The sequence below is a fragment of the Amborella trichopoda genome, chromosome 2 (assembly GCF_054954075.1).
Source record: "Amborella trichopoda isolate Santa Cruz 75 chromosome 2, AtrichopodaSantaCruz75HAP2 v2.0, whole genome shotgun sequence".
Lineage (NCBI taxonomy): Eukaryota > Viridiplantae > Streptophyta > Magnoliopsida > Amborellales > Amborellaceae > Amborella > Amborella trichopoda.
This window is the reverse complement of record NC_142337.1, coordinates 62,683,003-62,702,527: the sequence shown is the minus strand read 5'-3', so window position 1 is coordinate 62,702,527 and position 19,525 is coordinate 62,683,003. Positions and strand designations below refer to the sequence as shown.

At 37.2% G+C, this 19,525-nt stretch overlaps 2 protein-coding genes across 7 annotated transcripts; one reads left to right on the top strand and one right to left on the bottom strand.

Moving 5' to 3' along the window:
* The first annotated feature begins 3,005 nt into the window (after positions 1-3,005).
* On the top strand, positions 3,006-5,020 carry LOC148783415 (uncharacterized). The gene has a single exon (XM_088859348.1). The coding sequence runs from the start codon at positions 3,242-3,244 to the stop codon at positions 4,736-4,738; it is 1,497 nt and encodes a 498-aa protein (XP_088715474.1). The 5' UTR covers positions 3,006-3,241; the 3' UTR covers positions 4,739-5,020.
* Positions 5,021-6,277: 1,257 nt separating this feature from the next.
* Positions 6,278-17,053, bottom strand: LOC18445278 (potassium transporter 7). 6 transcript variants are annotated; one of them, XM_088859346.1, is made up of 11 exons: positions 16,510-16,870; positions 14,541-14,784; positions 14,068-14,316; positions 13,744-13,794; positions 12,706-12,776; positions 12,516-12,616; positions 12,353-12,405; positions 12,150-12,264; positions 9,027-9,281; positions 7,986-8,248; positions 6,278-7,732 (listed from the first exon to the last, which is right to left on the bottom strand). In XM_088859346.1, the coding sequence occupies exons 5-11, from the start codon at positions 12,717-12,719 to the stop codon at positions 6,887-6,889; spliced, it is 1,647 nt and encodes a 548-aa protein (XP_088715472.1). In that variant the 5' UTR covers positions 12,720-12,776; positions 13,744-13,794; positions 14,068-14,316; positions 14,541-14,784; positions 16,510-16,870; the 3' UTR covers positions 6,278-6,886. The 6 variants fall into 6 exon arrangements, with proteins under 6 accessions (XP_088715472.1, XP_088715473.1, XP_088715470.1 ...); XM_088859347.1 differs by having other exon boundaries at positions 14,450-14,555; positions 16,510-16,866; XM_088859344.1 differs by having other exon boundaries at positions 14,450-14,784; positions 16,510-16,745.
* Positions 17,054-19,525: the final 2,472 nt, after the last annotated feature.

The window sequence follows — 19,525 nt, the reverse complement described above, 5'->3', positions numbered from 1 at the left end:
AAAGAAAGAGAACATCAAACTCTATTATAGATGGGTCATGATTTCCTGTTTTCTATAAGAAAAGTGGAGAGGACAATATTTAAGTTCTTTGGTTATATTTCCCAAAAAAAGAGAGCCCACTTATTTTAGACCTTGATTGGGAAAGACAATGGAGTAGGATTTGACAAGGGTTTAAGTGCGATTATAATGATAAACAATATTTGTTAGTGTGAGTAATCACTTGGAAGTGGCCTTCAAACCTTAATGGTTAGGTCAAAGAGTCATAGATGCTAAGTCTAGGTCAAATGTAAGGTGGGTATTGATTTTTTTAGGAAAATAATATTCAATTCCTTTTGTAGCTTGCAAAAATGTCCTTTCCACCTGAAAACATGAGAAGTTAATGAGCCTGAGGAGTTCTAAATGTAAAGAAAATGGAAAAGCTTTCTTCACATTTTGTCCAACTTTTGTCTGCCTATCATAAAAAGATGCATTGGGCTTATACCTATATAAACGTACAACTAATATGTTTATTTTTCTCACTACTTTTTGACTGGAGCAATCTCTTTCCTATCAAATCTCTCCTCTCTGTCTCTCTCTCTATATTTTGCATGAATATCAAAGGGAGGAACTAGTCCCTCTCTCTCTCTTCGTGATCGAGCATAGTCCTTGTGTTTTATACTTCTATTCCTACTTGAGACAGGGTTAGGAAAACCAGACGGGACGACCCGGCTGGGCCAGGTTACATGGAACTAGCCACTAGCTGTGGCTAGTTAGGGTGGTCAAGCTAAGAACTTAAAAAGAAAATTTTAAAAAAATTAAAATTTTTTAAAACTGAAATTTTTTTGTAATATTTTAGAAAGAGTAATGGTTTTATAAGACCCTCCCACACCTATGTGTGTAGGACCCTAAGGGATCATACAGATTTCTAGAAAAATCAAGTCACACACCTATGTGATAACTTTTCTAGAGATCTTTACTAAATTTAATGGTGATCTTTTGAGGTCCTACGTACATGGGTGTGGGAGGGTCTCATAGGATCATTACTCTTTTAGAAAAGATTGAAAAGTATTTTGGCTACAGATAGATATTTTTACAAGTTTCTTTCCTTTTTAGATTATTTCTGAGATACCCCTGGCACAAATTGATGTTTCAAAATCCATTTTTTCGTTACTTTTTTAATCTCATTTGGATATATTTTGTTTAGTTATACTTGATTTTTTGAGAGTTTTTAAAATTTGTTTTACCCTAATTAGGTCGGCCGAGACCTGCCGGTTAAGGCTCGTTACTCGGACAGGTTGAGGTTACACTGACCCGGCCCATGGCTCGGTTCCATTCCTGAGTTATGTTTTATAATACTACTTGAGACATCCCTATCCCTCTCTCCCCCCTCATCCACACAAGAGAAAGTATACAAAGAGACTTGTTTGTTAAAAAAAAGTATATAAAGAGATCATTTATTTTTAATACAAAGAAATCACAATCACTTTGGTCCATCTGATTTCAAATTAGATGGTAGTGAGTGTATAATTGACTAGACTCTAAGTAAAAAAAAAAAATCTAAAACTTTGTGACACGTCCTAAGCCATCCAATTTGACATCTAACGACCAATACCAATTGTTAGGTACACCAAAAATAGATGAGCTCATAGTATATAATAATTTCAATTGCAGGAAATCTGTCTCTCTCTAATTTGGTGAGCACATGCACGCATGCACAAAAATTGCACTTTTTGTAAATGAAGGTGACTAGTGGAGCCCGCTTTGATTTGTTTTATAGTTTCTTGTTGGATACAAGTCCAAAACATTGTTATGTGATGCATTGACAATAAACTAGTTGCCTTATCGCCAACATGATTTGACATTATATTTACATGACAAAATATAACCTACTCTTCAAATTTAGGAAAGCCAACGCCGAAGGGTAAAGATTTGGACTCAAATATCAAGAACTTGAAATGCACTCTTTAGATTTTTGTCTCAAACAAATGGACTCGTCGCTCTTAAGGGTGGGAATGGGCTAGGCAACTCGTCTCAATCCGGTCGGCCTGAACTACAAAATGTGGCCCGAGGGCCAGGCCAAGGTCAGGGCCACCCTAGTTCTTCCCGGCCTTATTTTTCCCTTAATTTTGTTAAACATTTTTCTAGCCTGGCCCTGAGCGGGTTAGGCAAGGTCGGAGCTAGGGCGCCTCTTTGGCCCAATCAGAGCATGGCCGGGCCTCCAACCCTATAGGGAGTAGGCCAGGGCCAACCCTCTCTCTCTCACACACACTCACTAGAGATATGAAGGCATTAGGTGTCATTAGCTTTTGAAAGTTTGGTTCCATTTAAAATTAGGGAAGCTCCACTTCCAAGTTGAGTGAAGACTAAGGGGCCATTTCTCGAGCCCCTCTTGATGTGTGGGTCACTTGCTTACCAATATTGCCTCCAAATTTCAAGACAATGCTTCCACCAAATAAACTTTTAAACATACATGGGGACAACCTCTTCTCCCTCTACTTTAAAATTCTTTTGATTTTATATGTGTTTGTCTTTGAATTTGAGTAGAAAACAAAGTTCAAACTTCACTTCTGACCAATATAATTGACACTTTAACCACTCCTTTTGGAAAGCCTAATGCTGATTGATGTTATGGTTGTTTTCTAATTAACACTAATCTCAAGCTAATGTAGATTTAGAATTATAATCTCACCCACGTAGCATGCTTACATTCATTTGGAAGTGTAATGGGAATTTTTGGTTTTTGAACTTTTAACTAACCGTTTTTTCTTTACTAGGAAAAGTAAAGAGGGAATTCTTCAAGTTGCAAAGAGAGGAGTTTCCCCAAGCTAGTTGTGTAATTTAATGAATATTTTCATCTTCATACTCTTGTCTTTAAAAAAGGAAAAGTAGGGCCAAAAGAGGGTAATCACATCTCCTGTCCATCCCATGCTCTGTCCTTTTATATCCCACCACAAACAATCCACACTCACCCAATCCCTACATATATACCCTCCCCCTCCCCCTACCCCTACCACTCTCACTCTCAAACCACACTTCTCCAAACTCTTCTCATCCTCTGCATTCTCTCACACCCCAAATAGACCTTCCCACTCCCTCAACTCTCGATTCACCTCTCTCTCTCTCTCTCACACACACACACACAACAACACACACACTACATAGAAGCAACCTTCCCTTTCACTCGTTCAATATCAGACCCGACATCCCCCCACCCACTCCAACCCCTTCTCCTCTCTTTCACACACACACACACACACATGCAATGGTTGGAGGGATGGACGAACATGCCACAGGCTCATTCAAAATCACACAGGAGCTGAACCCATCTCCCCCCTCCTCCTCCTCTCTCTTAACTGATTTCACTTGGAGGCCCAACAATACCATCATCAACAACAACAACAACAACAGGAAAAGATCACCCACTGAGCCAGGAAGCAACACTAGTAGTAACAAGTTCTTGGGGGTCCGGAGACGGCCGTGGGGCAGGTACGCTGCGGAGATCAGGGACCCTTCGACTAAAGAGCGCCATTGGCTCGGCACATTCGACACTGCTGAGGAGGCGGCCCTCGCCTACGACCGCGCCGCCCTCTCCATCAAGGGCTCCGACGCCCGCACCAACTTCAACTACCACTCCCCACCACTTCATGTCCCCGCCATTCCGCAGCCCCACCCTCTCTCCCTGTCCGCGATCGACACCTCCGCAGAGCCCATGCCATGTCAGCACTTGCTTGCCCAATTGGGACACGCCTCGCAATATCCCTTGCAGCTATTGAACCTGAGCAACACTCTCGCCCAATCGGATCTCACCACATCAGCACCGGCCGGCATCCACCCAACCAACCCGAGCAATCCACATCAGCTTTTATTTCCCCAGTCGGGCCGTGCCATGTCAGCAGGGACCACACACTCACGGATGAGTCCACATCAGCAATCTATCATGGTGGGTTCCACCACGTGTGGAGAATCCCTTATAGAGTCCGGCGATTGGGAGGGTCCAATTCAGGGTGGGACCCACCTTTCTAGTCATACCCAATGGGATAGTGCCAAGTGGAGCCAGGGCCTGCTTGCCTCCGAATACAGTGGTGGTTTTGCTTCTTTAGTGGGGAATAAAGAGGATTCCGGTTATTTGGGGAGCATTGTCCATGATGGCTTTTCTTCTAAACCCACCTCTTTTAGCCATGAAAATATCAACTTCTCTGAGAAATCAGCAATTTTCAGCCATCAGAGAAGTAATTCTTCTCAGGGCCCCATAACTTTTAGCAATGAAAGAAGTGATCCCTCTAAAAAACCCACCACTTTTAGCCCTGAAAATACTGACTTCTTTGAGAAGTCCACCAAATTTAGCCATGAAAGCAGCACTTTTTCTGAGAAAACAACCACTTCTAGCCATGAAAGGAGGAGACCCAGTATTTCCAGCCATGAAAAAAGCATACCAAATTTTCTCAGCCGTGAAACTAATCAGTCTAGTGGTGCAGTGGGTGTTCACTGTGTGGCTTCTGCCAATGTAGGGGAATGCAGCAGTGAGCATGGCGCATGGAATGGTACAAGTACGGATGGTTTCAGTTTCAATGGTGGATTTGATGATTATGATGAAGATGGTTCAGGCGTTATGGGCATAGGGGAACATGGAAGTAGCAGCCTGTGGGGTATTGAAGAGGAAGAGTACAATGCTCTTCTTTTTGGGTGCATGCCCCAGGTTTCAGACACTTTGTGTCAGTCCCTTTCTGATGTTTTTGACTTGGGTTCTTCACAAATATAGCCCCATTAAAAGTATATTGCTATTCCCTATTAAAAGTATATTGCTATTAAGAGATTTACTCTCTTCCCTATTTAAAGTATATTGCTATTAAGAGATTTACTCTCTCTCGCTCTCGTGTATTTGTTGCCTTGTGTTTTTGCTCTCTCTCTCTCTTTGCCTTGCAGGTTGTTGCCTTCTCTTTTTGGTTGTTTACCGAGAGGCTTAGGGGTGGTTGAAATTGGTTTGTTTAAAGCTTGATTTGGTGTAAAGAAGGTGTGAATATACTAATACTTGTTTTGATAATGGACGAAATCTCAGACAAATTATTGTTATTAACTTACCTTTAATATTCCACCCCCTATTGTAATTCATGTTTAGATAGCGGTGGGTTTGATAATTTGACAAGGACAATTATCAAAGTAATGTATGAGTCAGAGGTAGCATTGTGCAAAATGCGTTTAATACTCTGAATTAATTTTCTGCCAACCCTCATGTCATTACAATGTCATATCTTATTTTTTGTAGATAAATGATTGAAAAATGGAAGGATATTTTATGCCAGGAGAAAAGTTTAGGGGGTGTTTGGATGCCGTGGCAAAACATGTCTGCATTTGGGCAACTTTTGGTGTGTGATAAAACCAGAAAATCAAAAGGGATGCTTTTTCATGAAAAATCAAATGAAAATTGATGCAAAGATGCACATCAGCCAAAAAAAAGAGGATCAATATTTGTGGGCGCGCAGGTGTTTTACAATATTTTGTGCCTTTGTAAGATAAAGAATACAGAGTAATGGTGAAGTGGGGTGCCACACCCACTGAGCAGAATGCATTGCCTGGACCGCCAGCCCACCGCCAATTGACGGGCAATGTGAATTAGCACTGTTTTATGGTGGGGTAGCACCCTAGCTAAGCAATGCCCATAGAATGACTATAGGAGTTCTCTTAAATAATATGAATGACTATGTTTAGCTTTCATCATGAATTCTGATTAACCTTTCCCAGAGAGAGAGAATGGTATAAGTGATACAATTTGAAAGGGTTTCTGACTCAGTGTGTAATATAGGTATAGCATTCCAGAGCGAAACTTAAAACCAGACTGAACTAGTGGTTTGACTGGTCAAATTCCCAACAAGTGTACCCTGGTAGGTCTAATCCAAGGTAAAGACCGGATTTAGCACAAAACTGGTCAAAATAATTGACCTATCGAGCGAGCCGGTTTTAACTACTTCAGCCAGCTAAATAAAGTTGGATGAACTTTTTAATATATTTTATATTTTTAAACCATTACATCTATTCTTCCTCTCTTTTCTAAAATCTGGTCCAAATGCGCATGCACATACACACACATACATGCATACTCCCCTGTTACACAAATGTGTGCATTTTAATGAGGACAATCAATGATAAAAACTTGGAAATACATTGCTAAACTTGCAGAAGGTCTGATGCTTTCCTATAAATGGTGTTATGTTATACCTCCTAATTCCCAAGAAATGAGGTCTAGCAAATTCAGTTGATCAAATTGACTTGTCAATAATCAATCGGGCCTTTGCACAGAATAGAAGAGAAATTTCAAAGATCTCAATACGAATCTCTCACCATTTACATGCAGTGTACTCGGTAAGACATGGTTACATTTATCTCTATGCCTTTTGTCTTAACTGCATGCTGATTTAAACGTACATGTATTTATATACTTACTTTAATGGCAAGTTCTTAAATCATAAAACAAAATGCCAGCATCAATGTATCCATATCGTCATTAAGCAGATTAATTTATATAGTACGGATTTCTTGGTACTATAGTGCAATTCGTTAGATATAAGAATTTTGGTTTGTGTGCCATGTCAACAGGAATATAAGCTCATTGGCCTCAGCATATTATCCATTTCGCCTGTATACCTGAGGATAAACAGTCCACAATTGATAGCTGCAAAACTCTGACCAGCCATTAAAACCACCTCTTTGGAACAAGGTAGGTAAGATGCAAAGCCGAGAGGTGACATTAAGAGAAAACCTGAATTGATATAAAGCCTTTCCTCTTTTTTCTTCTGTATCTCTCTTTTGGTTTATGGAAAATTGGGGATGAGAACTGGTTTGGAACCTTGATCTATCCACCAGAAGAACCAAGTTTCTTCTAGTCGAGCCATTACAGAAGAGCATAGGCCTACTACACATAATAGATCATTCCGACCTCAATGAGGCTTATGTGAGGGATGTTAAGGGCAACAGCCGGCCCTCTACAATTCTTCCTAAGAAAAGAGTAAGCCACATCAATAGCAAACTTCTTAATGAACGAGGAGGTCCTCCTTGCCTTGATATATGAGTGCCCCATTATATATGCCACCCCTGAGTGCTTTGCTTCCACCAACTCTAACAACTCATCCCTCACGTTAGGGTCCAAATTATGGCACTCAGGCAATTCAAACCTCACCCTCCTCCTCCGACTCACGCTTGGAGAGTCTTGCTCATACAAAGCTTGGAGCCCCCTCAAGGTCACGGACTTGCTACTCCTTATAGTGCTCGTCGCCTCACCCGCGACCTCATCAGTGCCATCATCCTCCGACATCAAGAGCCTTGTGCCCGGTCCAACAGGGGCTCGAATGACAGCCATCCGACCATCAAGGAGGCCAGAGCTAGATGCAGGGCCCTCAGACTGGGTCTCCTCTGCTTCCATCTGTATGAATTCTGCAATACTGAGGATGAGCTGGTTCTCGAAAACGTCATCATCTTTGGGGACATCCTTATATCCGTACCGTACTATGCATCGGTACATGCGGTAGGCCTTAGGGCCAATGCGGCCCACAAGGTAGCGCTCTTCGGCAGGGACATAGGGAACTGGGACAGATTTTACGCAGATAAAGACAAGGACCTGGTGGAAGGCAGGAAGGTTGGTCACAAAGTGGGAGAATATGGCGGGTACTCCGGTGACTAGCTCCGTGTAGATGAGCCCAATCCCAGGCACCCGGACGATTCCGAGGCTCGGACCTAGAGTGAGGATCCATTTCATGGAGACCTAGAATGAAATTAAGATGAGAAAGAATTTAAAGAATAAAAAGAAGAAGAGTTGAGGGAAAAAAGAAGAAGAAATTCAAAATCTGAAGTGTCCAAGTCCAAGCTTGCAAGATAATGCAGTTTCTGAACCAAGTATGAAATGCAACAGAAGAAAGGACAACTTACTCTGCAACTGAATCGTGCATGTGTTTGTGTGTGTATTAGTTATAGGAAAGGCAAGAAAGGAAAGTATGAAAAAAAAAAGGGAGAACGACCTTATTTTGCACGTCAAAGAGATATTTGCGCCGGGTTCCATAATGCCAAATGTACATGACAGCCATGAATACCGCAGATAATACAAGAGGGACCCAGCCACCCTGAGGCACTTTTATGATTGAAGCAGATAGATAGAAGCACTCAATACATCCAAAGAACAAAAGGAAGATGAAAGCCCAGAAAATGCTCCTCTGCCATACAAATATGATCACCAAGGCCATGAGCGCTGTTGTAATGAACATCACAGTCATGCATGCAATTCCTACAAAAATTCACAATCCTTGGTTTAGCATAAAAGAAGAATAATGCTTCTATATCTATGCTGCATGCACTTGTACATCAAACAAATGCATCTAGATAGTTTCTCTTGTATGCTTGAACCATTCCCATGCTTCTCAGTTTGGTTAGCCGAAATGAAGAAATTATATTCAGAACAAGAGTTATCCAAAGGAGCCTAACCTTACCTCTGCCAAGAAGAAAATGCAGCTTTTTGGTCTAACCCCCAAATAAAATATGGTAATTTACTCCAAAATGCTTTTATTGATGAATGAAGAAATATTCCAGCATCACATAGCAATATGGCATTACTAATATTCAGAAATTCCCTCCATGATATAGAGTTTCATCCCATTTCAAGGACTAGATATCATGAAGATAGATATTTGAAATATGAGATTAGAAACATTATTCATTTGGGACCAATCATACTCAGCACGAAGGTTCAACTAATTCCAAACAACAACCTGGCAGCCTCCAAGTGGTGACTATGAAAAGGGTCGTGGTGCCAAGTAGAGTTAATAAGAGAATACAAACTGGTCTTTAGAATAAAGTTCAAAAAAATTCACTAGAAGGTGGTATTATGGAAAATGAGAAAGGAAAGAAAATATTTTCTTGTAAGAAAGGACAAGAGAAACAATTCTGCAGAAAATAATATCCTACTAACTGAGAAGTTAACATAAAATAAAGGATCGACTCTCCAAGACAATCAACTTCTATCAACTGAGAAATATCATGAATAAAACCCCAAAAAGATCGCTCACCATATGCATGTCCAATAACTGTTATATCTTGGAAACCAATTGTAATAGCCAAGCAAAGAACCATAAGAATCCAGTTTATCTCTGGGATGTAGATCTGCCCATATATGCGCTTTGATGTATGGACCACCTTGACTCGTGGGAAGCAACCCAATGCATGACATTGCTTAACAATTGAGAATGTTGCAGAAATAACAGCCTGGCTCCCAACAATAGCAGCCAAGGTTGCCACCACAAATACTGGCCAAAACACGGACTCTATCGAAGAAAAAGTATTAGTGACTTCAAAGACCATACATATACTACTTTCTATTTACAGAAGTCTCTCTCTCCATAGGCATTCACTTTACAAGTTCAGCTACCTCCATTTTTTGATGTTAGGTGTCTTTCTTTAGGGCTATTTGTTCCTTCCACATCCTCTGGTCCCTAGAGAATGTTCCCACTAAAAAACAATTGGAAAAACCTATAAAAATGTTTTCTGAAAGGAGTGTAATTGGTGTAAGGTGTTTGTTTTGGTGGATATTAGATCTTCCATTAGATGTACTAAAAAATATATTCTTTTTAGTTGTTGATCTAGATTGTTTAAGGACCATCCCCAAAACATAGACCCAAAAATAGACACCTAACATCCAGAAATGGAGGTAGTACACCAGTTTGTTTTGATGGATGTTAAATCTATTGTTAGATGTACTCAAAAGCACTTTTTTCTTTTTAGTTACTGATCAAGTGCTCTTAGGACCATACCCAAAACATGGCCCGAAAACAACAAGACCTGGTGGTAGGCAAACTTTTACATTCAATGCCTACAGCTGTTGGATAGACTACATTGCATTGCGTTTTTTAATTTTAATTTTTTTAAAAAAATCCTTATAATATGAAACTTGGGGCATGTATGCATCTGGAAAGGAAACACTCAATAAATAATATAAAAAAAGAAGAAGAAAAGTAATCTGAATGAAAAATTAACCAAAATACTTCTGAAACATTCAGGGGTATTAATTAACCAAAATACCCATGAATCATTCATGGGTATTTTGGTCAATTTTTCATTCAAATTGCTTCGATCGATCTTTTTTTGGGTGTCTTTTCTAGATGCATGCATGCACCAAATTTCATGTAAAAATGATTTTGTAGAAAAAATAAAGCCTAAAATTGAAATTAACTCGTGGTTGTCCAATTAGCACAAATTCTATCTGGGTCACATATATATATATATATATATATATATGGAAAACACTACGCAACGCCTATAGGAGAAAATAAACAGTGATTTCGGTTACTCCCATCACCGTCCAAAGTTCATCACGCGGTCACAATTGTCCGGTAGTATTTTATTTTTTATTTTTTTTCTACAAACCAGAATAACCTGGAATTTAGAGCGTGTATACATCAAAAATAGTGGAATCTTCAAAAAATATAAAAAAAATACTTTATATGAAAAATATTGACGAAAAATACCCCAAAAAAGTTTTGGGGGTATTTTGGTCAATTTATTTTTTGCGGATAATTTTTTTTATATTTTTATTAGATGCACATAAGGTGATGAGGGTAGATGAAATTACTATTTATTTACGCCTATAGGCGTTGGGAAGAATTTTCCATATATATAAATATATATATATATGTGTGTGTGTGTTTATGTGTGTGTATGTGTGTGTATGTGTGTGTATGTGTGGACAACACTTCACAACACCTATAGACGAAAATGAACAGTGATTTCACCTATGCTTATCACGGTCCAAAGTTCATCGCACACTACACAACGTCTATAACAGAAAATGAACAGTGATTTCGCCTATACTCATCACCGTCCAAAATTTATCGCACGGTCACGGTTGTCCGGTAGTGTTTCAATTTTCATTTTTTTCTACGAATTGGAATGATCTGAAATTTGGATCGTGTGTTCATAAAAAATAAAAAATCTATTAAAAATATAAAAAAATAATTTGTAAAATATAAATTGATCAAAATGCCCCTAAAAATTTACAGGGGTATTTTGGTCAATTTATATATATATTCATATTTTTATTAGATGCACCTCACTAAGATGTACATACGCTCCAAATTTCAGATCATTCTGATTTATAGAAAAAAAATGAAAAATGAAATACTACCTGATAATCGTGACCGTGCGATGAACTTTAGACGGTGATGAGTATAGGCGAAATCACTATTTATTTTCGCCTATAGGTGTTGAGAATACTTTTCTTATATATATATATATATATATATATATATATATATATAGCAATGATCCAAAGCAACGGTTGTATCATAGTATAATGCATCGACACTTCTAGAAAACCATGTTTGTGGCATTTGTATGACCTCAAATTTTGCACACACACTCTCTTCATCTCAATAATCAATCCCCCCAAAAACAAAAATTCAATTTGAACCCTAGATATGGTCAAAATGAGTCCCCTCTAAAAATGAATCTAGACCATTCATTTTGTGAATTTTAATATCTTAGCCTTTATAAACTCAAAATCATTTTTTTTCTTTTTTAACATTGTTCATCTAATGATAATAAAGCCATCCAAAAAATTTGGAAATTAAAAAATCCTTCTAAGGCCTAGATCTAAGCATCTCACCAAAATGAACAGCCTATGTTAATTGGGCTAAAAAAATACTTTCTAAGTTGTGTTTTCAATTTTTTTTTTTTTTGTGATTGTTTATTAGAATAAAGAGAGTGTATATTTCAAATTTTGGATCAAACAAATAGCCATAAGATGGTTTTTTAAGGTTGTTGCATCATATTACTACACAACGGTTGCATGAAATCATTGCTCAAATATATATATATATATATATATATATATATATATATATATATGAGTAATGATCCAATAGGACCCTCTCCCACCCATGTGTGTAGGACCCCAAAGGATGACCATTAAAGTTAGCACAGATCTGTAGAAAAGTTATCACATGGGTGTGGGACTTGACTTTTCTATAGATCCATGCCAAATTTAATGGTGATCCTTTGGGGTGCTACACACATGGTTGGGGGAGGGTCTTATAGGATCATTTCTCTCTCTCTCTCTCTCTCTATATATATATATATATATATATAGTGTGTGTGTGAGTGTGGCTTGGAAATAATACTCATAGATATAGGCTTACCAGGGATGGACTTGTAAAAACTTGTATGGATATCAGAGAAGTTCTTAGAAAGAAAAGCTGCTTGACCCATGTATTGTAATACCAATGAAGGATATATCAATCCAACAAAAGCAACCTGTAATACAGGAAAATGAAACTTGAGAATGGTATTCAAAATAGTTCCAATTTCCCAACCACATAAGAAGAGGCAATTGTGCACTAACCCTGATAGAAATATTAGTGAAGTGACCAAGGTCCGCAAACATAGCTTCAGTCCCTGTGAAAGGCAACAAAGATATATTCCGTGTCACTTATAATGCATGACTTCTAAATCCCTTAACCTTTAAAAAAGGCACATAAAGTTGGAAATTAAACCACCAGACTGACCTGTAATACACAAAACTACTCCCCCGAGAGAAATCCAACCATCCTTTCCTGTTGCTTTAAAGAACTTGTATATATAATGTGGAGAAAGGGCACGAAAAATCCTAGGGTTCCAAACAACAACATTGTAAATGCCAATTGTGCCAATACACAAGAGCCAGACAATCACAATGGGTGCGAACATGAATGCCACCTTGTGAGTACCATGGTGTTGCAAGGCGAAAAGGCCAACCAACACAACGCAGGAAATTACTACCACCACACCTATGTGAATCCACGGGAACAACTCATTAGTCTTTGAAAATATGATCAGTAAAGTATAGTTGACCAAAGAAAGAGGCTCGAGAATGCATGGAAATGAAATTTATAGGTACAAAAATATATAAAGTGAATTTTTCATTTCTCTCTCTAATGACCTTCTATCTGTGATGCATCCCTTGGATCTGAGTTAGGGACTTCAGGTCTTGGAAGTCCAACACATACACTATGGTCTCATATTCACTCTCAGTCAGGGATAAGCTTCCCAAGTTGATCTATCGTTTCTCTCATTTCGAGAATGTGCCTACCCCTGACATATGCTAGGGCTTTTCTGGTGTAACTTTACTTTCATTGACAAGTAACATATTCTAGTGAAATTCAATCTAGATCAATTAATTAAACCACATGTCAATGCATGAAACCTAGAGCATCAGTCTGATGAAACTATGATGATTCAATAGTAGGAACCCAGTTAAGAGACACATTGAAAGATATATACTTAACAAAAGCTTAAATTGGAACACAAATTAAAAAAAAAATATTTGAACCAGGTTGATGCAGTTGTTGAGCAGCACGCATTGGTTTGGAACAATGGAGTGCACAGTTCAGACTGGAGCAATTCTATAAGCCATTAGGTTCATGGTATCAGATGTTACAATGCAAGGGGGATGTAGTTACATATCTATGGTTTCAGAATGAAAATAGGCAGATCTACCAGGTGCACGACAGAAATTTTCTTGGTTTTAGATCTAAGGTAGGACTTCTAAGGAACAGATTCATGGTATCAGCCATTAGGTTCCAGGTCATGGTGTTTAAATTGATTGCTTAGTGGCTTGAATCTAATTCATATGTTTTCAGAGGATAGACTTTAGGTTTCAGGTGCCCAAAGTCAAGTTTCTTACTGACCATTATTAGATGATAGCACCACCCATCTCCATGAGGTAACAGCTATATCTGGCAAAATGGCACTTACCATTGTCTAATTTGTGCGTGCGAACTTGCAGACCAGAAATGGATGACAGAACTGCCACAAAACAACAAATACAGACTTATCAATAACTAAGAGTAATAAAAACACTTGATTCTAGCACGACAAGCGTATGAATCTGATTAACTTAAAAATGAAATGGAACTAGTATTCACTTCATCAAAAGGAAATGTAAATGAACAATGATGACCCACCAGACCGGTTTTTTCATAGGAAAGTGTACTATACTATACTTTCCCTCATCAAAAAGAGCCAAGAGCTACAAAGAAAGCACCACCACAGCCAGAAAAGATAGCATAATCATCTTACCAGAAATGGCTGGTGTGAGAACACCATCACCTATCACCATGCAAGCACCAAAGAGAACCACAACAAGTAAACCTGTTCTCGACTTCTTATGCTTCTCTAGAAATCTTTTCAGTGAGGAAGCCCCAACAATCCCTGATGAGTAACCAGGTCTATAATATGTAGAGAGCTCCTCATCAGCTGCTTGCTGATTTGGAAGCAAACTAAACTTTGCATGTCTACAAAGAAGCGAATACAAAGCAAATGTCCCCCCTGTACATAATCCAAAGTTTATCAAAGAATTAGTAAATGGTCGCCCCAATCAAACAAGGAAATAAGTTTTTTCGTTTTTCTGAAAAAAAGAAAGAAAAAACAAATAGGAATGGATTGAAATAGAGTTCCTTACTCTTAATCTAAAAAAGCTTTTCAAATTCCCTTTCTTGTAGTTTTGTCATAGTTCTTCTAATTTCTTAGTAAAGAAATTTATACAGGCTTACCTTCACCATTATCATCTGCACTCAATACAATGAAGACATACTTGAATAATGGAATCAATGTGAGAGTCCAAAATATCAAAGAAAATGCACCAAAAATTGCGTCTTCATCATGAAATTTGTGTAATCTATCTGAGAAAGTGCTCTTGAAGACGTATAGAGGCGATGTGCTCAAGTCACCATAAACAACACCAAAGCTCTGATAAGCTAAAAGGAGAATGTTTTTGTAATAAATCTTTGATCTAACCTGCATGATTGAACAGCCCATGCGTTACACTATTGATTATCTGATTTCTTGATCCATAAGCTCTAAGTTCCATGGAAACAATACGAGATCCCATAAGAGTAGTACTAGTAAAGAAAATGAAACCAAGGATTCAAGAAACGAGTAATACTGTGGGAAAGTAATCGACTGGTGCTCACACTTCCACGAGCACAAGAATAATCATGTTTATAAATACGTTACGATAAAGTAGAAGATACTCATCTAAGACTGGTATATATGCATCATTTTTCTAATTAATAATTTTTCTTTCTTGCTAGAATCTTCCAAAAAAGCATTGTACCAGAATGCTCTCTCCTACCAGCATGAACAAATAACTGTAAGCATAGCTTCTACAGTATTTTTGAAATAAAAAGGAATATTCACAGCGAACGAACAATATAACTAGCAGTGGCAATGGATCGAGACCCGCCAGGTATACTCGACACAAGTCGAGTATGGGTCTAGCATTTGGACGCGGCGTGTCAGGTCCGGCTCCAAAACTTGGACCCGAACACTATACAGGTCCAAGTCCAGGTCTAACTGGACCCGAACCATACCCTTAAACAGTTAGAGATAAAATACTTTAGTTTAAGCCCTAATCATTTGAGTATATTAAGAATCGTATATAATTAGAACTAGTACTCATCTTTAGCTATTAAACGACAAATCACATGGCTTGAAATCTAATAGCGGGTGATTATGACCTTGTTGCCAATAATAGGGGTCAATGATGGTAAAAAGGGTGCAAAAAAAAAGAAAAGAAAAGAAGTTCCTAGTGAGGGTGACAATGGACCCAAGACCCGACAGGTATGGGTATGGGTCCAATTGTTAGACCCAACAAGTCGGGTCCAGGTCCAAAACTTGGACTTGAATCCATTCGGGTTTGGGTCCAGGTCCGGGTCCAGCCGGACCCGACCCATACCCGACCAGTTGTCACCCCTAAATAGAAACAAATTTTCCTTGGCAAAATCGATTTAGCACTGTTCTGTGCTTTTCTTTGCATCGATTTAACTTATTTTTGTTTAATTAACTTACTATTCATCAGAAAATAAATGAAAAATGAACTTTTACTTAGAAACATGCGTGTGCTTGATTACACAGTAAAGAACAACAAGAATTTAAAAAAGAAAAGAAAAGAACGACCCAAATCATTAGATTGACAAATTAAAAAAGAATACCAACAAAAAGCTATTGATCTTCTCAAAACTTAGAGAGAGAAATTAAAAAAGAAAAGAAACCCAACAAAAATCTATTGACGTGTGTGAGAGAGAGTGCAATACCTATGGGGAGAAAGCAAAGAAATAAAAGAAACTCAACAAAGTAGTAAGTCAATCCAGAAATCAGAGAGAAATATTACAAAAAAAAAACCAGAGGAAACTAAACTTTTATTTTACAACCATTATTTATAATAAGAAACAAAGACTACAAATTTGAATCATGCATTCCCACAAATGAGATACCAGTTCCAGAACAGAAAAAATACATACTTTATTTATCCCTTGGAAAGAAAATCTAATATACATCTGTATTTTGTGAACAGCAATTAACAAAATCATACAAACCAACAAAATTACCCCATCAAATAAAAGTTATAAAAACCACATGAAAGCATGATGGTCATGAATAATCATCCCACTAATGAGATTCCAAATAAATCCAGAAAAATACTTTAAGTCAAATAAAAAAAAAACAGAGAGTAGGGCTAACCTTGTCGTTGGAACGAGCTTCCAATATTCCAACGTCTCTGTCCATAAGGACCACCAAATAATAGCTTTTACAAGCTAAAAATCATGGCACCACCATGAGAGTTACACCAAAAATGCCTAAAAGCTTAAGTAATAACAAGGATTTGCAGGCTTGCGTTTGTTGAGCATTGGGTATTATCAAGATCGTGAGATTATACAAAATCGAAAAGAAATAATTTGTTTAGATGTACGAGAGAGAGAGAGAGAGAGAGAGAGAGAGAGAGAGAGAGAGAGAGAGAGAGAGAGAGAGAGAGAGAGAGTTTTAAGGTGGTGATGCTATTCTTCAGAGGTTGTGGGTCATGAAAACCGATTCTCGCTCGGAATCCTTCTGAATCGGACGTCCTTTAAATTTAAAATTGACTTTCTCTCTCTCCTTTCTCTCTCCAGATTTCTCCTGTAACAGATTTTGGAGATTTCTCCTTCATCCATTGCATGGAACCCAACGAGATTTGGGCGTGTATATTATGCTCCCGCGGAGGCATAATGTACATATACTAACTCAGTTTGAAGACCTAGACTGGGAGAATTTTTCCAATTTATAATTTAGGGAAGCACCCAAGAATCAGTCGATGATTATTTTCAAAAAGAAAAAAAAAATTGAGTTTTGAGTTTTCTAATAGTTAAATCTGACCTTCTAAAAATCAGACGGTCTCTATTTAATCTTGAGCTATTATTTTTTTCAATTATATATCAAAATAGAATATCGATTAAGAAATTATTTATATTGAGGTTAGTCTTTTTCTTTTTTAATAATTCAGTGAGGAGACAGCTAGTTGTTTTTTCAAATGGATCACGGGTTAGTTTTTTTAAAAAGGTGTTAAGTTGATTCGATCGAAAATCAAAATCAAAATATGATGACTAAGGTGTGGAGTTGCTACCACACTACAAACCCAACCCTTTTCCATATTGAGGTTAATATGTGAGCGGAAAAGTTACATCCCTTAAATTTAGGTTTTCAAAATTGATCATGGATGGGATTTTACTTGAGGGAGTACATAGACAATAAACTCCCGCAAAAGCGTTGAAAGGTTTATTTAGGTTTAATGAAAGATTAGAAACTCTCTAATATTAGTGTTTCAATGTGGGCTGTGGTCCTCCCCTGTTAAATGCTTGATCTGTCTCCATCGTTACTCTTTTGAAACGCGTGGGCTCAACAGCTGATCAAAAGTATGGTGCAGGTTCCCTTTTTCCTTTTTATTTTTATTTTTTTTAATACAATGGCCCCTCTTTCTCTCTCTTTATAGTTTATAACTAGTCTCAGTTGAATGTGCATGCTTTACACGTACTAAACTCACCAAATGTAATATATAATTAAATCAACTAAGAATATAACAATTATTAATAAAAATAAATATTAGAATAATTCAGTTAGTTTAAAAATAAATAATTAAGTCAGCTTTTTTAATAAAAAAATTTAAATATTTAAAGCTAAAAAGATGACCACCTTTTTAAACAAGCAAAAACAAGTTATTATAAAAGATTATTATACAATGATGTAATACAAAATTAAAAAGAAAAGAAAAAAATTTATATAAAGATTGCAACCTTGTTTCTAGAATTAACAATGTTGTATTAACGAGCTAGGGAAGTCCCCCTCAATTGGTAGCAAAAGTTCCACACAATTTCAAATGTGAAGTAAATCCATATCGAAACCAGCCTATCACTATAGAACCAGCTTATGGGGCGTTGGGTGGTCAATCAGGGATGAACATGGTATGGTTCAAAAGGTATTGCTGAATTTGATAGAGACGTTGGGAGATAGAGATAAAAATATGAGGGGTAATACATAGAGATAGAGAAGAGGATTGAAGAAATGATAGGTTTAGAAATGGTTCTTTTTATAATTTGCTTGGATTAAAAAATAGATTAAAGTGGTTAATGTTCGTCTCATTAGAAGATATAAAACTTAGAACTGTATGTCCAATGATATGTTTTAAACTTTGGATCTATGGAGATATGAAACATAAAAATAAAAAGCACGAAGATTGGAGAATGGAACAAATAAAATAAAAAGGGAAAGTTTGAAAGGCATATCAGTGTGTGACTAACAGTACACTGTTGAGTTTCAATAAATTGCAAAGAAAGAAAGTAAGGAGATGGTTAAATGTCTTTTTCTTTCAAGCAAAAAGATATTATACCCCCTTAGGAGTATTCTCTCTATTACTACCTCTGTTAAAACCCACCTAGGATTAAGTTTAGAACCTCTGAGGATATAAATCAATCTATGGATTAACCTAAATAAAAAATATTCCATAGTTGCACCATCTGCATACTTGAAAAAGATAATGTCTTAAGATTGAATAGAGACTGTCCAATTTTTATATGATCAGATCTAAGCATTATAAAACTCAAATTTCAATTTTTTGTAGATCAGCTTGATTTGAACCAATTTCGGAGTTTAAAAGTTTGTAATTAGACATAAAAATAAATATTCGCACTATCCTAAGAATTTTTCAACACCAAAATTAGAGCTTACTTTGATTGTTTAAAGTTGCAACTTTATGCAAACCACACCCATAAACAAAAACTAATAATAAAAAATAAACGGGCATGTAAAATGTAAGAGAGTGGTTCATGGAATTGTCTTCCAATTTATTTCATCTCTCCCTCTCTTTCTCTCTCTAGACCTCTATACATTTCTTCTCTCGCCCCCTTCGATCTCTTTGCAATCTAATTGAGTTTTTCCTCTTAGCCCAAGTAAAATTCAGACCTGCAGGAAATTATCTTATGAAATTATTTTTTATTTTACTTTTTAATTTAAAGGGAAAAGAAGCCTCTACACATTCTTTAAAATAGTTTATAGGAGCTAGTTTTTTTTTCTTAAAAATAGTTTATAGGAGCTAGTTTTTTTTAGAGTATTAATGGGGTGGTGTCAGTGAGAATGGAAACTACAATGTGATGATTAGGGTATAGATGTGTTATAACCATGACCTCAACTCCTTTCATATGCCCTAAACTTTCCAAACCGCCTCTGGCCC